This window comes from Micropterus salmoides, unplaced genomic scaffold (assembly GCF_014851395.1).
Source record: "Micropterus salmoides isolate LMB-PRFRI ecotype aquatic unplaced genomic scaffold, ASM1485139v1 Ms_hic_scaffold_8, whole genome shotgun sequence".
Taxonomy (NCBI): Eukaryota; Metazoa; Chordata; class Actinopteri; order Centrarchiformes; family Centrarchidae; genus Micropterus; species Micropterus salmoides.
Genome location: NW_024044570.1, coordinates 9,578,305 through 9,593,380, shown reverse-complemented (window position 1 = coordinate 9,593,380; position 15,076 = coordinate 9,578,305). Strand labels below are relative to the sequence as shown.

Below are 15,076 nucleotides of genomic sequence, written 5' to 3'. Positions count from 1 at the left end.
TAGTTACTTTGTACATTAGGATTTTACATAGAAAATGTGTGATGAATTTATCAAAAATTACATTGTAGATCAAACAGTCTATAAAGTATAACACTAATAGTGGCCGTTCAATTACTGAATGAGTAGCGTATTTTTATGTTTGATACATTAATTACATACATACTGTATATACAATTATGACTGCAGGGCTTGTACCTATTTTTACCTTAAAGTAATAAATTTAATTAGCCTACCTCATCAATGACAAAACAAATATACAGCCATAAAACAGGTATCCAGTATATAATTTCCCTCTGAAATGTAGCCTTGAGGACTGATAAAGGAGCCTATCACAAAATACACATTTAAGTAGCTACAACATGATTTTTGTTTTAGCAATATTACAGTAATTTCTTTAAAACTATCCTTGTGATACAGTTACAGTAAACTTATAGCAAAGGGTCATGACGTGATAAATAATATACGGTAATTATTATTGTCACATTATATTTTTATTTGTGAGTTTTAACAGTTTTTTGTCAGTGAAAAAAACCTCCCATTTCCTGTGGTGGATTACCCATGATGCCTTGCTGCAGCTATAAATACCCCCGTGGTGGTGCCGCAGATTGCAGATTTTGCTGCTGTGGAGCTCGGGAAGGTGAACTTGTCTCAACAAACACGAGACTTTAACTGCAACAAGGTTTTGTCTTAATTCACGGATGGTTAACTTTTCAGTGGAGTGTTTATCGAATAGTAATTGTTTTAGTTGTCAAAAAGGACCTAAAGATCCGTGTTTCCTCGAAGCTATCATGCTGAACACAGAGGAAAGGTAGGAGGATGCTGAATATAATATTCTTCTAGAAACATTTAAAACACTTTTTGTCCTTGTCACTTGTCCACCGTAGTCTCGGATTCGTGTTTCAGTCGGTATGAGGTAAAATATTATAGCTTTGGGCTTATAAAAATAGTTTGACTTTACTTTTAGCTAGTTTGCTCGTAAAAAAACGACAGGAAAACAAGTGCGAATATTCGAGAAATTAGCAGACTGACCGAAAGGGCGCTGTAAACAAACATGACATGACCTGCTCGTTCTGTTTGCAGACTGACACAAACATATTTAACAGTTATTGACTTTTTTTTTTTTTTTACATGTTTGGATGTTGCACCCAGAGTGATGCTCCAAACGATGTTTTTCTCTGAGTGAACACCTGAAAAAAGATCCTTAAACATAATGGCTGTGCAAAGTGAAATTTTCTATTACTTATCTTAGTGGTGGGTGTGGCGGGTTGCATGGTCTCCAGACCACACTGCAAATGGTTTGATTTTTATTATTTAAGTCCCCATTACACCGCATTTTCTTGTTTAAATCCCAAGTTCGTAACTTTATTCCTCAAGTGTTTGCAAGTTGTTTACAGTAAAAAAAAATAGGGTTTCAAACAACAACTATCGATTAATCCGTCAGAATGTAATTTAATTGAATAATTAATTTAAATCGTGTAGTCTGTGAAATGGCTTCAAGTAATAAGAAACGGCCATTAAAAGTTCACACAGCTCCATGTAGCTTCCACACACTGGTTGTATGGTTTAGTCAGCAGTCTAAAACCCAATGATATTACATTTTATTTCACTTATAAAGATATTAAAAAGAGAAAAGTTGCAGATCCTTACATTCAAGAAACTGGAAAAGGCAAACATTATACATTTTTGCTTGATGAATAACTGAATTAATGAATTGACTATCAAAATTGGCAATTAATATTGATCAACTTATCTATTAATCAGCACATTGTTTCAGCCATCAAGAATTACAGGAGAAAATACACTCCAGCTTCATAAATGTGAGGTTTAGACTGTTGGCTGACTAACTAATAGTAAGTAAGTAATAGTGCTAATGAAGATGCTGTTCCTAAACTACCTCAAACATGTCTTTGGCATTTCTGTACCGCAACTCCAACTTATCAGCCAACATAAATGTTGATATTGATAAACCTGTGACAACCTAAATTCGTCCAATGTATCTGCCCAACAAGTTTATTACTCAGATTGGGCTCTGGGGAATTGTGAGAGGCATTTTCACTACCTTCTGGCATTTTGATGATAAATTGAAAAAATAATCAACAGACTAATTGAAAAATAGTTAGTTTCTGCCCTACTTGCAGTTTTGCTTAAGGTTAGGCTTCTCTGCCAGTGTACTTAATGTATTGAACAAGGTATTAGCACATTATTACCTTACTTCACTTTGTCTGACCTTTTATGACAGTGTGCAACCCAGCAGTGACTTTACAGTAACCATATACTACTGTGTTGTATTTTCTACCGCTGTAGTAGTAATATGGCTTTCATTATGCAATAGGTAATTTTTTATGTGAGAACTGGTAGTATGGTAGAACTTAAGATAAATCATTTTATGAGGAGTAGCACGCATAAATTGTAGCCTGTGTTTTCATTGTCTTTCTCCGTTCAAAATCGGAGGCATAAGCCTTGTTTTTTTGTGTGGGCTTCATCATCTGACACGCAGAGAGAGGGAGAGGTCCATTGATACTGTGAGCCAGCGACTATATTAGCTCTGACTGTTATGGCCCTGTCAGCTAAAGGCATCAACTGGCCTACATCAGCCTGGTTACATAACCCCCTCCACTCCACTTTAGTGTGTGTGTTTTTTGTGGAGTATGAGGGTGGTTTCAGTCAGAAACCGCTGGATTATCTTACCTGAGTTTAACTAAGTGCTCCTTTAAGTGACTGGCTAACTGATCTCTTCAGTGGTTGCTGTGGCTGCTGGAAGATTGTAGATCAGACAGCTGTTGAATTTTCCGTAACGAAACCAAAACATTAACTGTGCCAACCAATTTGACATCTGTAGTTTTCAACATCAGCTATTATAGTTGACTGCAGATGAGGATACAGACCTTTAGCATTATCCTTACAGGCTTGAAATAAACACATTGCACTGAAAGAAAATGCCTGCTCACTGGCAAAAAAAATCTTGAGGCTCTTTGCATGTAGAAAAGGTTAATTTTAGAGCTGCAAATGATGATTATAATGACGAGAAGCTGAAGCCTGTACATTTTTTTTGTCATTTGAAAGCAGTTTGGTGCCCCTCCTTTCATTTAGCTCACGCCAACGAGCAAAAGTCAGTACAAGATTTACTTTATTATTCTATTTTTTCTTCCTATAACAACTTCTTCTGTCTCTTCACAGCCTCTACCATAATATCCATTTTGAGAATACAGAGCTAGATTCTTCTCATAGTGAGCTTCCTGAAAAATGGTGGTGTTGTGACATGGTGTCGTAAAGCGTTTCGTCGCCGTCGTAAGGTTTCCTGCCTGGGATTCCAGTGTTGGTGCAATACCAGGTGACCCTAATACAAGTCAGTGTACCATAAACATGACTTTGAAGCTGTTATTTTAAGATAAATTACTGCATAATAGTGCTTAAAAAAATTCTTAAGTAGTAGTAAATTTTCTGTTGATAGTCTAATTGATTAAGTGATTGTGTCAACGCTAATAAATTTGACTTAATCAGAAGGTGACAAAGAATTTTCAACTTTGATATGTAATGATGTTATCTCATGTGAGGGGATTGTTAAAGTTGGCAGAACGTTCACAGACCGGACACGTCACTTGCATCACTTTGCATGTTCTGAAATGGACAGAAAGTTTATAATTTTCGGTTTCTCTCCCAAGTGTTTTTGATTAAGTACGCTTGTTGGAAACTGCTGATGTCATCAGCTGAAATACACCATGGTAAGATGGTTAACGTGGTTCACCGCCCAATGCCACCACAGATAGTTTGGTCCCAGACACACCCTTTCTGCTGTTGGATAAATAGGTTGGCATAATGGCATTGTTTCCTGCCAAAGCTAGTGTTTTCACAACAGGCAATTTCTGTGCAGGCTCAAATGATGCGTTAATAAGATGGTGAATTATAACGTTGCTTTCAGGGCTCATCCGTCAGTTTGGTGTTGCACTGTTATTTATTGTTGCCACTGGTTTATTAAACTCTGCCTGTTTTCACAGTTTGGTGGGTTTATGATTGTCATGGGTTCTGTTTTTACAATATTTCTCTACAAAGCAATACTACTTCTACTCTCCTAAAGACCTCCCAGAGTTCCAGCGTAACAAAAGGAACATTTATTTGCTTTAACACTTTCCTGCACTGTACTGGTCTGTTTGTTTAGACTAGTTTAGTTGTTTTTTGTTTTCTGTGTGTCTGACATCCGTACCAGCCACAGTTTGGGTCCAGGGGTCAGAGCAACAGGTTTTGACAAGGGTTCGTCCATCCACACTCAGGTTTCAGAGCACGTGTTCCTTTCCTGTTTCTGTCTTGACATTTTTCCGCCACGCTGCTCTGCCAAATTTCCAAGGGTCGGAGGAGGTCTGAGGACTCTACTGTTTACTTTCCAGCACACAGTAATGTTTAATGTCTCCAACCTAAATCATTTTCACCACAGGTCTTTTTTTGGGGCAAAAAAGCTTGTTTATGTTGACAGTCTGTGTTTAAGCTGAGTCTTTTTTTCCATTACTGACCTGGTAATTATAGTGTTAGAAGTTGGTTTGGTGTGTTTCAGTCGTTTTGGAGGACCTACCAGAGCGCTTCCTGTTTTGGTTGAGTTGTGTGTTTCTTGGCTGGTGGCTAAACTCTGCCTCAGCAGCTGGCCAAACCGGGCCGTTCATCCCCTCAAACAATTCACCTGAATCGGTTCTCAAAACAACTCACAGCTCAGGAAGAGCAGACTGGCAGTGGAAGCGTTCACCCTTAGAAAGAAGAAAATGTTTCTCTTGCATACCCTCACATGCCCTCACACCTCCTGGCAGAATCAGACAATGACGCATTTGGCATCTTTGAATCTCACTGCAACACACAGATGATCCTCACCAGCATATTAATACAAGCTCTACAGTGCACTTGGCATTCATGTTGGTGCGCAGTCAACCTTCTTTAAAAACCTAACCTAAATTCTGTTTTTAGTGTGACCTTGTGACCTGTTTGGGGGGGGGAGCTAAAGGCCAGCGCTCTCCAGCTGGAGTGGCATCATGGGATGGGAGTACGGGGAGGGGTTGCTTGGAGTCTGGCTGAAATGTCAGAGGACGAAAGTGTTGGCTTTCAAAACAAGCTGGCATTTCCATCAAGGACAGGCTCTTGTGTCCGTGTCACTGAAAGGGAAGATGGAAAATGAGAAGCAGGTCTTGACATCTTGGCGAGTGTGCTGATCTCGTCCTCCGTCTGTGTCCTAACTGTCCTCGATACAGTCTGTGTCAATTTTGTGTCAGGGGAATAAATTAAGAAATGCTGTAGGCGGTGTAGACTGTGCATTGCCAACATTCACGTCATGCCAAAGTAGGGATGGGCATTTCAAGCAAAAATACTATGTTAAAGTCACTGGGACCATATTGGACCATTCTTCACACACACAAAGAAAGTGAAAGCGCTTTACACTCAAATGACTGTGAATATGCTAGCTTTACCTGTGTAACCCTTTCCAAATGTTTGTCCCTGAACTGTAGTAGGGAGCTCACTGGACTAATTTAGCCTGGCTCATAGCTGGTAACATGTAGCCAGGCTTCATTTTAAACCTTTTGGAGAGTAGTAAAGTATGTAACCTGATAACTAGCGGTCCACTCTGCTGATGAAGGATAGTAACTAATAGTGAGACATTATGTTCCTTGTTTATACTGTAAACAAGGAACAGGAACTCTATTTTCTCTGAAGCAGCGAGCACAATACACAAACCCTGAGATTATTAGGCTGCAACTTGAGCATCTAGCTCGTCTCACAATGCTGTAGCCGAAGTGAACGTGCCACACACTCACGTTTTACGGCTGGTAAAAAAAAAGGAAAATATATATTTTTTTTTTGATACTTCTAATCACTACATCTCAGATTAAGAGTAAAAAGCATTTTTTCCCCTTCTAACAGCTGCAGTTAGTTTACTTATATAATTGTATAGTATTTTACAGACACAACCAGTGATTAGTTTATGAAATCAGATGCATTGTTATAGATTAAAACTACATTAAAGTTTTTTTAAAGACCCGCCAAAAGAATCACTGTGTTGCTTATTAGAACAGATAAACATATAAAGGGTCATTTTATGACATTATAAAACAGCAGTGTTATTTTAAGCAGCTCTCAGAGTTTCAGCAGGTTCACCTTTTGTAACCACCTGGCATTACTGTTACCAGATGAGGCAAGATTGGAAGTTTGGAAATTGGAAAGTTTGCTATACATTTTTAAGGACCTTGCAGAGTTTATTACATGTTTCTAACTGTACACAATCTTAAACAGGGTCATCATCCATGTAATTAGTAAATACTACCCCTAATTTGTTTGAAGCATGTTGCTACGAATGAACACATTCTACCATTTTTTGAGTTTCCTTTCGATCAATTAATCAACTTATTGTTGCAGCTCTACTACTTTCACCAGAGTAAAGGATCAGAATAATAGGCTACTTCTACCACTGCAGTATGTGAAGTAGTAAAATAAGCTCCAAAATTACAGTAACCAGCCCTACATTTACCCTACACCAAAAAATATCATAAATAAGCTGTTATTGAAAGACGAAATCATGGTCAGGGAGAGCAGGACAGAGTTTTTATGACAGACTTCATATGTTGCCTCGTCATAGTTATGAACCAAGGAAGTGATAAGATGGAGAAAGGGTCTGTGCAGTTGCTGCTGCGATGTGAAGAGGCCCGGTATAATAAGCTTTGTTCTCTCTTGGCTCGTAGTTGCAGATCAGGTCGCACAGGTTACCTGTGTGGCCTGTGGGGAGAAACTGTGGCACAGTTGCTCCCTCTGCATGTAGCTGATGTTTTTCTGTGGCACATGCCTCCCATATACCTACAGTCACTCACAAACAGGTCGACGTGGTGCACTTTCAGCCCGAAGAAAGTGTAACGTGTCAGGTTTCAATAAAGGTGCAGGAATCTCTGTGGGATAAAACTGAGGGAGGCTGTGGAGAGGTTATCAGCTCATCTAAAAGGCCAAAATGTGACAGAAGTATGCCCAGCCCCCGTGCTCAGGCCCGTCTGGCGAAGTCGGCTGTCTGCCATCATGTCTGGCTTGTAACTTGAAACGCAGAAGATGTGTGTCCGCCGAAAGCCTTGCAGTCTATTTGGAGAGGTGTTTACAGATCATGTGCTTGTTTATATGCTTTCCACCACATGCACAACCCATCAGGGAACTCTTTGAATGCTGTTATAAATCATAGGCTTTAATTTTGCCTGTCGTAGGCTCGTCACAAACAAACGGCCTGTGATGGATTTTCCGGAGTACTGAAACTTGGTAGGAGAAATTCAATAACTTGCAGAGCTTGTCCACATCACATGCTTTGTTTTTTGTTTGTGCATTATGATTTGAATTTGTTTGAACTCTGGTCATGGGGTTGGAGAAATCTATATATAGCCATCCAGACTTCACTTACTGGACCAGAGTCTCAGGTTTAAAGCAGGTTGCAGTTAAAGTGTGCTACTTATTCTGATTAGAAACTTCAGTCACAGGCAGAAATTACAATAATGTGCCACAGTGATAAAATCATACAGTTTGTACACTTGTCCTTTGTTTAAATAGATGTTGGGAACAGTTGGAAACCTGCAGATCCAACAGTGCGATCATGTTAAATCCCTCTGGTTGTTCTCTATGCTACAGAGGTGGGACATATTCCCTCGGGTGCTGGATACTTGCTAATTACAGGGACATGCCTAATGAAGTTAAAATGGGGATTGTGTGGGTGAGGCAACAAGCTGAGAGGTTTACATCAGTAGCAGAGCAGGATTAGTCATCATGTGTTTTACTTTCAGTTCTCTCTGAGTTAAAGATGCCCTGTGGAGTTTTCTATTAAACACACAAGTTTTTAAAATATATATTTATATATTTTTAATTGTGCATTGTTTACACATGGTACTTTTTCAGGGATATGTAGCAAACAAAGACGTTTTCTTAAGTCTCTAGAACAGTAGTTCCGGGGCCTTAGGGAGTTCCCAGAAAAAGGAGAACAGGTTATTTTTTACTATATTTCAATCCATAGGTAACAATGACCATTTTGGTCATGGGTTTCATACACTATCTGTAATAAAACATCTAAAAGCAACATTCCTATCAGATGGGGGTCCAAGGTCTAATTTGTGTCAGTTTAGGGGGTCCTTGAAGTGAGAAAGTTTGAGAACCACTGCATTTTTCTACACAGCACTCCTAGCGGTTCTGGCACACCTGAAAGGGAGACGGCTTCTTCCACCAGCTATTAAAATTAGAATATAATATAAGTGAAGAAGAAATTAGCTTGAACAGGTCGCTTCAGTGACTTTGACCTAATATTGAAACACCGGATGAACTCAGACAGTTTTGGAAGCAGCCAACACCAACAGTTTAGTTTGGCAAGCTTGCCGTGTGTGTCACAATGAGTACAGCGCTTCATTCAAGCTTGTTAGGAAATGCACAGTCAGTATAATCCAGGACATCCAGAGGCCTATTTCCTTTTTAAACAGAATCTACAATATATTCTCTCGTCAGAGATTTTGATTCTGTGTGCATTGAGAGCGAATTTATTAGTTCCACACATAAACATATAATTTATCTAGTCAGTGTTGTCACCACTGTGTTATCATTGCAGTGATCAGTACTAAGTGTTGCGAGAGCTTTGGGATTTTGAGCTGGCTTTAATGTTCATTTTTGAGAAGAATCTAGAAACATTAACGGGTCTATCCTTTCTCCTTCCAGTTCCTGGTTAGCGGGGTCTCGGCTGCCCAGCTCCATCCCTCAGTCTCCAGGGCCTCTGTGGTGCTCCTGATGCCCCTCACCCACAACTGAAGATCCCGGGTGGGCGAGGGACTGTCAGGGATCACTCTCTCGGCGTGCTACTACACAAGGTGACCGTCCTCGACTTCACACAGCAACACGGAGAACTGTAGTCCAACATTTGTAAAGCTGCTGACCTCTGCACATCAGACAAACCTATAACCGTGCAGCACCTGAACCCATAATGCAAATTGTTGCTTACCATAAAACTGTGCATAAATCTCACCTCAATTGCGGTGCTAAACAGCAACAACACTGGCTCCTCCTGTTAATGTGACGTACACACACGTCACACTTTCCATTTAAACTGCGAGTTATTCAAAGACATTTTGATAATACAAGTCTTTGTCCCAGATTGGTATTAAAGCTTTTTAAATTGAGATAAAATACATTTTATAAAAGCTAAATGCGTTTCAAGGTTAATGATTGGGGGGTCACCCCATGTTGTTCTTTTTTGATGTGAGCACTTAATAATTAAGTGCTTCATCCCTCAGGGTCCACTCTGACTCAACACAGACACCTTATTAATGAGTAGTACCCTCATTTTGCGTAGTCGCTTTTGTTGAAGCTTAAAAATCCTTTAATCTCATCATCTGCACCTGCAGTGGATTTAATGCATTCATTCATCCATTCACCTAGCTTCCTCTTGGCGGGGCTTAACCTTTTATGATATAAAGTAACAAGCTTATTCATGTAGCACTTAAAAGAACACCTGACAGAACATCAGAAGTCAGAGTAACATTAAAGATTTCTGTATTTCGGAAACATCTATACACACACACACACTGCTCTGTCCTCTCTACTCTGTATGTTTGCGTGTCTGCACGCATGTCAGGTTGTACCCCAGACATGTGACTGACTGTCCCTGGGGATTAGCGATTTAGGATCAGACAGATCAGTCCCAACTGTCATATTAACATCCTCAGTCTGTCCTCAGCGAGGAAAATAAACCTTGTGTAACGTTACCAGTGTGTCAAATATGGTCCCAACTCAGAACACAAACTCTTGCATAGATTCACAAAGACTGTAAGTGTGTAATTATGTAGCACAGTAAAACCTGATTTACACGTCTGCTTTAGTATTTATGCACATTTACATGACAGTTAAATGTACGTCACCTGAACCAGAATGACTTACAGCGCTGCTCAGTATTTATTAAGTAAATGCAGAGCAATTTTTCAGCAATCAAATCACCCTTATTATTAGACAGCTATAAATACATGTACTGCTGCAGAGAGTAAAATATATGTACCAAACAAACAGGCTACACATTGAAATGATCATCTATGATAACCGTATCAACGTTTTATGTTAGACATGCTCACAGTACAAAACAGTACTGTAGAAAGCTTTCTTCATGCATTTTTATTCTTTTGATATGTGATTTGGCCTTGTTTAAAGTTCCCAGTGGTGTGGTCGGGGACAACAAGGATACAATCTCTGATTCAAATGTAAACACTCAACATTTTTAAACTGCTATCACTCCCAAGTTTGGAGACTTGATAGTTTTAACACATTAGACAACAATTAAGTCTATATTAACTGCATTGTTATGGTGTTCTGATGATGTAAAAGGGTAAAACATATCTGTGGTTTGAGATGTGATCCGTTGAGAAAGAGATAAAATGCACAACTTTCATCCATAATTCAAACTTTTCCAGCGTGTATGTGAATTTAGCTCAAATTTGTATGGTCAAATTATGTTATTATTTAGGTAATTTGTCTCCAGACCCTTATTTGCTCCAGCCAAAGCTTTTTCCAGTTTTAAAATGAATCTTCACCATTAATGCTGAACAATAAAATAGAAATGATAAACCAAATCTTTGTTTCTTTTCATGTCCCACCTGTAATAATCCAGGATGAGAAGTTAACAGTGACACAGGCATCTCCTGTGGGTGGGAACCCCTCTCTTCTCCGCTTCCACTACCAGCTAAGTGAGCGCCGCTCGGCCTTCTGGGATACTGCGCTATCAGAGGACAGTCTCTTCCTGGAGATCCCTGCTGGGGCGCTGGTGGAGGGAAGCAAAGAGGGGTGAGGATGTGTTAAGAGCATTTACTTGAAATAGCCCTGTCAAGTCTGCACACGAAATTGTACACGAGAGGCTGTTATCCTGTTTTAAGCCATCACTGTGCCCCAAATCAAAATGGATGCTAACAAGTTTCTGTTTTCATTGCCTGTCTTTCTGTTCGGCTGTAATCGATGCCAGGGCAGAGTAACCTTGCCTGCTGTGGGCACAGGGCCAGTCAGTTGAGCAGACAGCTTTGCAGCTGCCACTGCATTATTATGTAAAGTTGCAGCTCTTATGTAAAGAGAAAAAAAATCTTTGTGCGTCATCCCCTCTCTCCTTGTTCACCAACTGACTCTCTCTCTTTCTCTGTTCATGTCATCCTCAGGCTAACTGCTCTGCTCGAGTTTGCGGAAGAGAAGCTCAAAGTAAACTATGTGTTCCTGTGGTTCCATAAAAGCAGAGAGGATCGATGTAAGAGCTCTTGTTATTTTTAAATACTTCTGTTTGTTTTTAGGAGCAGAGTTTGCTTCTTACAACTCTTTTAAAATAGATTTGAAAACATAAAGACCGTAGACTCTGTACTCGGTCAGTAGTTAAGATTTGTTCTCAGTGTGTATAGATGGATTAACCAGTTACGGGGCCCTGAGGCAAAACTTTGTTGTTGGGTCTCTGTTTAATAAGTAGGACTCAGGATGTGAGCATACGTGAGCCTAATGACAGGAAGCAGGAGTTAACTACATCACTACTTAACACATTGTACAAAGATACAAACATGCAAGATGCGATGTGTTAATAAGGGAGCTTTAGGCTACATTCACACTACTACATTTTTCGTTTTAAAACGCAGACCTTTTGCTACGTTTGCACCTCCCGTCCAGACTAAATCTGCGAATCTGAAGACCTAAAACAGAGTTTGAAAATGCTACTGACTCCGTTTTCCTTGTAAAACTCCAGGGTAGCTCACTAGTGTGGACAGGCCAAAATGGAGGACTTAAAAAACCATGATGTTTGGCTTTCTGATTGGGTCTTATACGTCATACAACACAATAAAACAACAACAACACAATTTTACTGACAGTGTTTTTGTTTTGGTATTGTTGTTAAAAATATTTTGTTCTATGCAAATAACACACTTGTGCTGTGCATGTTGCTGTATTTTCTTTGCGACGACTCCTAGTCTGTTGTCCGCTGCCACAGTTGCCTTGTACTCCCATGTTGTGTGTAAAATCTCTGGTGTGGTTATGCACGTCACTTACTCTGGGGTTTGTCTGGAGTAGCACTAGTTTCTTCTTTCGCCAAATCTTCTGCAATTGTGGAGAAGACAATCTGCTTCTTGTTTAAACCGGCACATGCATGGCCAGTGTACGTGGATGGTCGTTTTAATATAGACAGAGATCAACTCTGAAACGTAGCTAAAACGCTGGTGTGGATGGAGATTGTTTTAAAAACAAACATCGTAGTGTGGATGTGGCCTTAAAGGTGTTTGAAGGCAGGTTAGCCTTTTCCCTGTTTTCAGTCTTTAAGCTAAGCTAGGCTAACTACGTTCTGACTGCACCTCTGTATGTATTGCACAGACATGAGATTAATCTTCTCATCTTACTCTGGGAAATAAAGTGAATAAGTCTATTTGCCGGAAAAGTTGCACTAAACTTTTTATTTTTAAAAAGTAATAATTTCCTGAGAATTTATGCAACAAAAGAACAATATCAACAAAAAAATTTATTAATAAAATTGCCAAAACTAATTAACATGAGGCTTCAGACAGGACACTCAGGTGACTTCAGTGGAGCATCTGACACTCTTCTTGTTTCCCCTCTAGTGTCCATCATCAAGACGTTTCACTACATGGGCTTTGAGATGGTGAAGCCGGGGAACCCAATGGTACCGGCCCGGCCTGATCTGGCCTTCATGGTTTACTCTCTGGACAACAGCAGCTCAGACGAGGAGTGACAGCCACACCATCTCCTGACACCTCCCTCTCCCACCCTTCCCCCTCCTCCATCCCCCACCCTTCCCCTCTCCCTTCCCTCCCTCCCCCATACGCCTTCTTGCTGTGACACAAACGTCCCTTCCAAAAATCATCTTCATCTCTGAATGGGAGGGTTGTGCACCTTCTTCTTTTTTTTTTTTTTTTTATAGACTTGTGATTTAAGGGGGTGTTTTGGAGTGGTAGGATTTCCATAAGACATATACACCCCCACCTCCCCCTTCCCCTTCCTAGAGGATAACTGCAGATTGGAGAAACGGGGAGTGGCAAACCAACTCATCACATGCATCGTTGGATTTTGGCTTTTTTTGTATTTTTCCTGCTTATGTATTTGTCTCTTGGCCACATTATTTGTTTGTGCTGCCATCAACGAGACAATCAGGAGAAGGAGATGGTTTTTTTACATTAAAATTTAGCATATCTCCTGACAGCTTTGACCTCTTATAAGGAAAAAGACTTTGGTTTGTCTTTGTGTGCTGTATACCATACAAGCGGTGTTAGGGGTAAAAAGAGGGAATTATGGGTATGATATGATCAATAAAATGTTGTTTTGCTTTCTAATATAGATGGGTGGAAGCCTGCTGTGTTACATTTAACATTAAAGCACATGTAAACATTTCTTTACACTTCTTCCTGATACATGTTAAGACATCATTCCAGCACGTCACTTACTCTGGGGTTTTTAATTTTTTAGCTCTCATCTGCCCAAAACAATCTAGCCACAAAAGTGGAATTTTAGTATTAGTCTCTCCTGACGTGTCAAAACTAAGAATCAGCCTGCATGTTGAATCGCAGCAGGGAAGCTGTCAGCTCGCTGAGGCAAACACCTTCTCTCCTCCTCTGCGTAATAATCAGCGTGTCAAGCTGACGGTGTGAGTTATTGACAGGCTAGAGAGGACGGCCTCACTGTTGTTTCGTTTTGTACGTCTCACGCAGAAACAAAGATCATAAGCTGAATAATTGTTGGTGTAAGATGGACAGGTTTAAAGAGAAGCTCCACTTACTGTTACTTTGCATTAAAATGTACACATGACATTTGACTCTAGTGACGTTTTAGCCCCAGTTTGTGCCTCTCATGCATGCATCTGTTTTTTTTTTTTTTTTTTTGTGACTAACCCTAACCCAGAAGGTTGTTTAGACTTAATGTTGTGTCTGTCTCATGATAAAGATTTTTCCTATCCATGTTGCCAGAAATTGCATTATGTCCTTGCTTGTTCTGTACCACACAAACAGGTTATTTTGTATGAAAATATAAAATGGAATAATAAGTGGAATAATGGTAATACATGAGCGGCACAAGCGGGGCTAGTGAGGCTTCATTCGGCCTGTAGCATCATTAGTAGTACTGTCCCGCACCAGTTGAAACAAGGCTTTTTGTGCCTAAAGAGGAGAGTGCAATGTTAATATTTTTTACTCTTGAGTCTTATTGAAGAATGTGTCCACTTTTCATATTTCATCCCATGCAGATTCAGACCTGTGCTATATGAGGAAAAGAGCTCAATGTAGGGGTACGACAGGAGCAGTTCAGGCGATTACCGTATATGCAATTTAGTAAAAACGCAGGCGGCATCCTGTGCAGGTTTTTTTTTTTTTTTTTCTAGTTTTGTGACTTACTCTGAACAAAACGCCAAAGAATCCATTCTGTCTGTAACATGATAATTGAAATAATCTTGCTTTTCAAAATTCAGCTCCTTATAAACCTAGTATGGTATGTAAAGCAATATTAACCTACATTCCCCATGCCAGCCATACTACCTGCAACACCTCGCAGAAACATGATAGTAGTCTCTTCCATGTTGGTGTCGGGATGGGGTGGGGGCCTTTTTCTTCTGCATGTGTTCAGATCATACGAGTCTTTCGTTGCTACTGATTGAGCCGTGACTATAAGCTGTTAGGAAATGTCAATATATGAATTTTCTCAGAGGTATATTTTTATGTATGTATATTTCTCAAATGTTTACTGTGATAGCTTAGGGATTTAGTTTTTGTTCTCAGTGACATAGTAAGCAAACCATTCAATGACAATCCACACTTGTATACTCTGGAAATTTTTGCCTTGGGTAAAAAACAATAAAACTTGTTATCTAAACTGGTGTTTTCTGTTGTTTTTTTCCCCCTCTTGATAGATTTGGATTTAGGGTGTGTATAGTTATCACGTTTTCTTGTTGCTGTTTTTGAGTACAACAACTTTTTACTCATTTGCTTCTGAAATAAGCATGATATATAGCCATGTTTTAAAACTGGGAAACCATAATGGAGACCTTAAAATAACTACAATTATACAAGCAGGATGCCATGGCAGCCAA

The 15,076-nt window shown here is 39.7% G+C and overlaps 1 protein-coding gene across 1 annotated transcript; it reads left to right on the top strand.

The window, feature by feature from the left end:
* The first annotated feature begins 598 nt into the window (after nucleotides 1–598).
* oaz2a (ornithine decarboxylase antizyme 2a) lies at nucleotides 599–14,859 on the top strand. Its single transcript, XM_038705846.1, is given in 6 exon segments — nucleotides 599–808; nucleotides 8,698–8,764; nucleotides 8,766–8,846; nucleotides 10,634–10,806; nucleotides 11,169–11,254; nucleotides 12,603–14,859. Coding segments are annotated over 6 exon segments (648 nt in total). The 5' UTR covers nucleotides 599–698; the 3' UTR covers nucleotides 12,734–14,859.
* The last annotated feature ends 217 nt before the right edge of the window (nucleotides 14,860–15,076 follow it).